We start from the raw sequence: 7,712 nt of genomic DNA, 5'->3' as shown, positions 1-7,712 counted from the left end.
ATGTATAGAATCGCCATTGCAGCCTCAGATGATATTATCATGCAACACCGCCAGCTGTCTCGCTCACACGGTAGGGAAAAAACAGATCACGAGGACACCGCCGCCATGTTAGCTACCTTGCCAACGGCCCTGTGGTCCACAGGGGCAACAGACGTTGGTCACTGTCACTCAGTAACACCTATTACATTCACATTTGACTGCCCCTTTCCATACTACATTGACCATCACCAATACCGACACAAACCAGAGGCAGAGGCAGGCGTGGCTGACACAATATCCGGTCTGTTAAAAGTAGGGGTTTTGGTTCCATCTACCTCTCGGTGGAATACACCCATTCTCCCCGTCCCCAAACCTGGCACCGACAAATACAGGATGGCTCATGACCTACGACGCATCAATCGAATTGTTACCACCCCAACAGTCTCTGTTCCAAACCCCTACACCTGTATGGCTGCGGTTGGCCCTCAACATCAGTGGTTTTCATGTATTGATTTGGCCAATGCGTTCTTCTGTCTCCCCCTGGCGGAGCATCTTCGCCACATGTTCGCATTTACATTTCAAGGCCGTAAATACGAGTACACTGTTCTCCCCCAGGGTTTCGTTTTATCGCCGGGCGTGTTCAATCAGGAGCTACGCAAACTTTTGCAGGATGTGCCACTACCGGACGGGGTGGTTTTACTTCAGTATGTGGACGATTTATTATTGGTGGCCACCACGCCCCTCAGCTGCCTGAACGCCACTCAGACTGTTCTGCGTCATTTGTTTAATTGCGGGTTCAAAGTCTCGAAGTCCAAACTCCAGTGTTGCCGTCGGTCCGTCACTTTCTTGGGACGTGTTATATCGGGGGAAGGATCAGGAGTGTCCGCGGCGCATCGTTCGGCGATTCTTCAGCATGACAAGCCTCGCACGGTCAAGGACATGCTGTCATTTTTGGGGTTGACAGGTTTTAGTCGACAGTATGTCCCCGGGTACGTCGACAGCACAGCCCCCTTACGCACCATCATTAATGCACAAGGCATGCGCAACCTAAACAAGGTCCTGACATGGGACATTCCGGCCGAGGAAGCTTTTATCAAATTGAAACAGGATCTCGCCCGCGCGGCTGAACTGGCGCTTCCGGACTACACATTGCCTTTTTATTTGGATGTTTCTGAAACCACCCTATCGGCGAATGGGGTGTTGTTTCAGAAAAAAGAGGGTGGCAAGAAAGTACTGCTATACCTCAGCGTAATGTTCGACAACACAGAGAAACGACAGCCATTATGCACAAAACATGCGGCAGGAGTAGCAAAACTACTTCAAAAATCGGCTCACATAGTCATGGGCCACCCAATCACGGTACTGACGTCGCACGGAGGTATGGCCTACATCAATTCAAACATGTTCACATTAACAACAAACAGACGCATCAGGATCGACAATGTATTAGGAGCACCAAATGTAACATACACACATGAAGGTATCAATATGGCAGAGGGAATGACAGGGGGAGAAGGTGACAGTCATGTATGTGAACACAGGGTGCAAAAAGAGGTCAAGGTCCGACCGGTACTGTTCACAGATGGGTGTTGTTACAGACATCCGGAGGAAGGGTTAAAAGCTGCATGGGCAGTAGTCAGACAGACAGGAGAAGGGTTTGAAGAAGTCGAATCAGGACGGGTGGTAGGTAAGGAGTCAGCACAGCTGGCTGAACTAACAGCCATGATTAAGGCTCTCGAAGGAGTCGAGGGCATATTTAAACAGTCATGGGTTAGAACACGCAGGATATAGAGAGATGATGGTGCGTCTTACACATTGGTGGCACCCTCATCTACCAGCTATGGTGGCTAACTATGTGGCTGAATGTCGGGTGTGTCAGGAGTATAATGTAAGACCAACTCTGAAACCACATCAAGGAATGTTTCCACTACCAAAAACCCCAGGTCAGGAAATAGTCATTGACTACACCGACATGATAAACTCAGTACGTGGTCATCGCTACCTCCTCGTAGCGGTGGATGGGTACACAGGATGGCCTGAGGCTGTCCCCACAAAACATGAGGATGCAAAATCTGTATGTAAATTTTTGACTAACACTTATATTCCGTTCCATGGGTTCCCTAAACGAATCAGGTCAGACAATGGGTCACACTTCAAAAACAAACATCTCCAATTGGTAGAACAAAGTCTGGGGTTGGTGCACGCGTTTGGGGCAGTGTATCATCCCCAGTCACAGGGAAAGGTTGAACGCATGAATCGAAATCTGAAATGCAAGTTGGCCAAAATCTGTGCAACAACTAACATGAATTGGGTAGATGCTCTCCCTATTGCCCTAGCAGCCATCAGGAGTTCAGTGAACACCTCTACAGGATTCACCCCATATGAACTTCTGACGGGGCGTCAGTTTCCGGGACCGGGAGCTGGGCTGGACCTACTGGAGGCGGAGGGTGAGTTGGCGCATCAACCATACTATGATCAGCTGTCTGCTCTGGTATCATCCTTCTCCAAACAGGTACAGGAGAAACGGGGGACAGCACAGGATCCAGTCAAGGCCTTCACTGCAGGACGGTGGACAGGACCATTCAAGGTCATCGAGAGAACCTCGCACGCCCTAAGGGTGCTGGGGAAAGGGAGTACGTGGTACCACTGGAGCATGTGTTCTGCTGCTCCAGAACCCAGTCGTACGTTGCAGGAGTTGGTGGAGAAGGGCCAGGAGGGCCAGTGAACTGTTTGCTATTTGCTACGAATGTGAGTCCGGAAAAGAGGGTTACGACGAGGTCAAGAGTAATACTGCTTGATCACACTAGAGTTGTACTGGACTAAGACAGTTTTCGCTATTTTGCTTAAGAGTGTGTTTTATCAATATCAACATGAAGTGTGTTACAGGGTTAGCCTGGCTGGGATTGCTTAGCTTAGTCATAGGCTTGCAAGTGTATTATTTTTTGTATTTACCACAACAGTTGGAGAGACGGGCAAGACAGAACAATCCACCGGAGGTATGCATGACCGCCTATCCCAGCTAACACAGTTACGTTGCCCTTACGTTGCCGCAACGTCACTCGATGACCAAACATACGTTGCCGCAACGTCTTTGGCGACGTTGCGGGACCGTGCATCTGTGGGACGCCAGAACGTAACCGCAACGTAATCTTGTGACGTTGCCAGTCCGTAACCGCGACGTCGTGGCAACGTTATTTTTCCGACGTTGCCAGTCTGTAACCGCGACCTCCTAGCAACGTCATTTTCCGACGTTGCCAGTCCGTAACCGCGACCTCCTAGCAACGTAATTTTCCGACGTTGCCAGTCCGTAACTGCAACGTTAACTAAGTAACCTATATTTCTCAATTCTACTGCTTATATTGGGGCGGTTCATATGCAGACCTCATTTGCCCAAAATGCTACTTGTTCTTGTATAATAGGCTACATGGTAGCCAACTTTAGGAGGTTTGTGTGATGTGTAGCCTAACTCCAGCTAATCATAAACAAGGCAGCATTTCCATGTAACATTGTCATTTTATTTCAAACAAAGTGCCAAACAGTGAATTAAAATCTTCTGCCAGTCCCCGCTACAGGTCCTGTCTGTTGGCCCTGACAATGAAGCACAAAATAAGTTAGTGTTCTATCAACATAATTGCACGTGTAAAAAGGCGCTATACAAGTCATAAAAAAAATCACATCTAAAATAATATACATCATCAAAAAAACATGTGATTCTAGATTTGTGTCACATAGCCATGTGAAAGGTTGGATATGGAAGCTGCAATCATGATTCATTCACCTGGCTTGTTTTGAACGGGCTGCCGGGTTGTGTTTGAGTGTCTCCTCTATGAGGAGCTCCACAGCTTTCTCTCCCAGTCCCGTCTTCCACTTCATCACAGCGTCTGGAATTAGAAGTCATGAACTTATTGTCAGCACCAATGTGAACGTTGAACGCTGCGTGTAAGCCATAGTTCATGGCATCTCCAAACACTTACCACTCTCTTTCGCAACTCCAGCACCTTAAGGCGCTCCTCGCTTAAGGCGTCTTGGAGTTCAGCCTGTGTTTGGGCCACCTGTAGGTCCATCACTGGCACCTCTTCAGTGTGTCTGCCCTGTAGTCGCCTGAATAGGAGAGCCTCTCGCTGGTTCTCCTCCAATGTCTCCATCTTCCGGAGCATAACCTGTAATGTGTCTGTCATTAAAGACAAGTAAAACAAGTTTACAAGAGTTAGCATGATTGGCATACACTGTGGTTCTTCTAGATTAGCTGTAACATTTATGTAAATAACAAATGTTACCTTGAATGGTTGTATACAAAGCATATATTTTTTTGAGTGTCTTATATTTGCACTTGCCTGGCTGCCAGCTGTTTTCCTGGGCCCCCAATTGGTTCACCTCCACCAGACCAGAGTTGACATCTAGGGGTATGGAATCTGGTGATGCAAAAGTTTTAAGTCATGCTTTTGCTTCAAAACATAGCCTTTAGGTTGCCATGGCTCATACAATTATTGTCACTGTTTTAAACAGTCATTCATTACTTTACCATCATTTCCCAGGGACACAGTGCTAGGCCGTGTGACGGTGGTAGGATAATCTGTACAGAAATGAAAATGGAATGTAGTTTATGTACATAGTTATAGCATATTGATATAAAAGGAGTAGCATTGCACATATGTGATCGTTCGAAAGCAGGGCCCCACATCGTAGCGTCGCACATGTGTGATTCTGAACATTCCAACCGACTGTTTTCCGATAGACAAAAACTATATGACAAACGCTATAGTATGGCTTCAAAATTTACAATTAGTAGGCTAACAAGTAACACTAGCAGGTAGTAGCATTGCTACGAGTATTATGCTAGGTTGCTAGGTAACGGAAGCTAATTAAAGCAACCTAGCTGCCGTTTTGGAAAAATAACTGGTGGAAGCGTCGGAAATATTTAAAACTCACGCATCTAAAAAGGTTAAAACGAATAAACTTATCCAAAAAAAGATGCCATGTACAAATTGGAAAAATTAGTGACATGATACTTTTATAGACGCCATTGCTGTGATTAAAACGTGATCAGCCACGCTAGCTCCACAGTCTTTGAAAATTCCGGGCTAAATAAACTATCTTGGGACAAGGTTTTTTAACAGTTCTGAACGTTTATTTTCACTGATTCTTGTGGGTGATTTGTGAGAAGCTAAACTTTGAAAACATGTAGGCCTATGCATTTTCAGTATTTCAACATAACTTTCTGGAGGGTTTAACCTCTACTGTACTGTACTGTAGCTATCGAAATCCTAACGTACTAGTAAACAATGTGAATCTGATAGCACATAAACAGGCTAAATGGCCTACATTTCAAACATATACGTATAAGTATGCCCCATCAAATTTCTTAAAATATGTTTATATATTTCTGTAAAGAAACTCACCTTTGAAGTAGCTAATTTCCAGTTGAAATCCAATGCGTACAAGACGGTGTTGAACCCCTGCAAAATCTCTTCTGAAACCCCAATTTGAGCGATGCGTTGAAATGGGCATGCGCAAAGTTGTTGCTCAGGGGCAGACTGAGGGGCAGGTTTGCTAAGGAAGAATTGTAATATTCTGTGATGACTTGTCTTTGGAAATGAAACTCTTAAGAGTCGCTTACCTTTTGGTCACATTTAACAATTTTGTATCACAAAAATTATTGGAGCACAAATTTGCATTGCGTGTCATACAGCTTTGGTGTGCTATACAAAGAATGTTTGCTTAATCATGTTACACATCACACATTGATTGCTTTTGTACATGTTTATAGTAAAGAATGAAAGACTAAATCATATTCCAGATTCAGTCTTATTTATTAAAGCTATGTTTCTGCATATGAGAAAATTGATGACCAATGACATGCTGGGGCTGAGCTGCACATGAATTACATGCATTGTCTACATTTATACGTGCTGGGTGCAACATTTAATATTGTGTGTGATTGAAATTCATGTAGACTATGGGTACATTGCAAAAGTGTCAGAACTGAGAGCAGTCCAGTGTGATCTCTCCATCTCTGGATAAACCACTATATGCACTCGAGATCCGTTGTCCTGCGACCAAAGAGCGACTTAACCGCAACTTAACCCATGGTACCAAAATTCATGTATCCAGCCGACCAAGGTACAACGTCTCGGCAACGTTGTCCACGGGACCAAAAAATAACGTAACCAGCCGACCAAGGTACGACGTCGCGGCAACGTTGTCCACGGGTCTAAAAATAAGGTAATTAGCCGACCAATGTACAACGTCGCGGCAACGTTGTCCATGGGACCAAAAAATAACGTAACCAGCCGACCATGGTACAACGTCGCGGCAACGTTGCCCACGGGTCTAAAAATAACGTAACCAGCCGACCAAGGTACAACGTCGCGGCAACGTTGTCCAGGGGACCAACAAATAACGTAACCAGCCGACCAAGGTACGACGTCGCGGCAACGTTGCCCACGGGTCTAAAAATAACGTAACCAGCCGACCAAGGTACGACGTCGCGGCAACGTTGTCCAGGGGACCAACAAATAACGTAACCAGCCGACCAAGGTACGACGTTGCGGCAACGTTGCCCACGGGTCTAAAAATAACGTAACCAGCCGGCCAAGGTACAACGTCGCGGCAACGTTGTCCAGGGGACCAAAAAATAACGGAACCAGCCGACCAAGGTACGACGTCGCGGCAACGTTGTCCAGGGGAACAAATAACGTTATCAGCCGACCAAGGTACGACGTCGCGGCAACGTTGCCCACGGGTCTAAAAATAACGTAACCAGCCGACCAAGGTACAACGTCGTGGCAACGTTGTCCATGGGACCAACTGGCAACATTCCCTTTATAACGTAGCTACGACGTTGCCACGACGTTGCCAGAAGGTAACGTCGCGGGTTACCAACTGAGCACTTACTGGCAACGTTGCCGCAACGTCATGTGTTAGCCGGGTATCAGGGCATCGAATTGAACTACACCAGGGGGAGTGCCACCACATTCACCTTTGACCTCTGCAGTGTCATCAAGTGTAACGGTCAGAACAGTTTATGGAGGGGGTATGACCTTTACCTATGCTCACAACCATATTTCCATACCCGTTGCGCCCAGGGGCGACTCATCCATGAACAGTGGTGCCCGGCGTGGGCTTTTGTGGTTAAATATACGGGTCCCCACTGGACCCCGGATGCGGACAAATATTGGGAAAACGTCACATTCAGTCGTTTGGGGGGAGGGGGCACAACGGAGTCCAACCCAGTGCAGTTAACTCTTAAACATCTCCCTAAAGGCCCATACGGATTAGGGGGCACGAGTGAGGGGAAGGACACTGTGTACTTGATCTTAGGGGTAGAACAACCTGGGGGGGACACCATGGGCATGATTAAAATTAATATACTTGATCCCGTTACTCGACCGGACAACTCCACTACTAAACCAATTTTAATACATCAAATGACTGGTATCCACTCTGTCGACTACTCCCAACTTAGTACCTCGGACGTTATCATGTTGGCTACCGGAGGAGTGGGGCAGAACTTGTGGCTGGGGTGGTTGACGGCAACGGCAAAAGAAAACCACATGGCCGACTGTGTGGCTTGTTCAGTTGGGCGACCCATTTTATACAGTGAACCGGCACCCCTCTTGCCACACACAGACAAACCAGGGTTTAGATGCATGATAGAACTACTGTCTGGGATAGAATCTCGCAATTGTAGTCAGCTCAGTAAGATCTTCCCACCCATATCTAATTACACCTGT

At 46.6% G+C, this 7,712-nt stretch overlaps 1 protein-coding gene and 1 long non-coding RNA gene across 2 annotated transcripts; one reads left to right on the top strand and one right to left on the bottom strand.

Annotated features, from left to right (window-relative positions):
* Positions 1–2,726, top strand: LOC134037045 (uncharacterized). Its single transcript, XM_062482335.1, has 2 exons — positions 1–1,548; positions 1,721–2,726. The coding sequence occupies exons 1-2, from the start codon at positions 1–3 to the stop codon at positions 2,702–2,704; spliced, it is 2,532 nt and encodes an 843-aa protein (XP_062338319.1). The 3' UTR covers positions 2,705–2,726.
* A 1,612-nt stretch (positions 2,727–4,338) lies between these two features.
* On the bottom strand, positions 4,339–5,493 carry LOC134038772 (uncharacterized). The gene is made up of 3 exons (XR_009932682.1): positions 5,379–5,493; positions 4,502–4,552; positions 4,339–4,391 (listed from the first exon to the last, which is right to left on the bottom strand). It is a non-coding gene; the product is annotated as an uncharacterized LOC134038772 (long non-coding RNA).
* Positions 5,494–7,712: the final 2,219 nt, after the last annotated feature.

The sequence above is a fragment of the Osmerus eperlanus genome, chromosome 2 (genome assembly GCF_963692335.1).
Source record: "Osmerus eperlanus chromosome 2, fOsmEpe2.1, whole genome shotgun sequence".
NCBI lineage: Eukaryota > Metazoa > Chordata > Actinopteri > Osmeriformes > Osmeridae > Osmerus > Osmerus eperlanus.
Note: the sequence above shows the minus strand (reverse complement) of the source record. Positions and strands in the feature narration are given on the sequence as shown.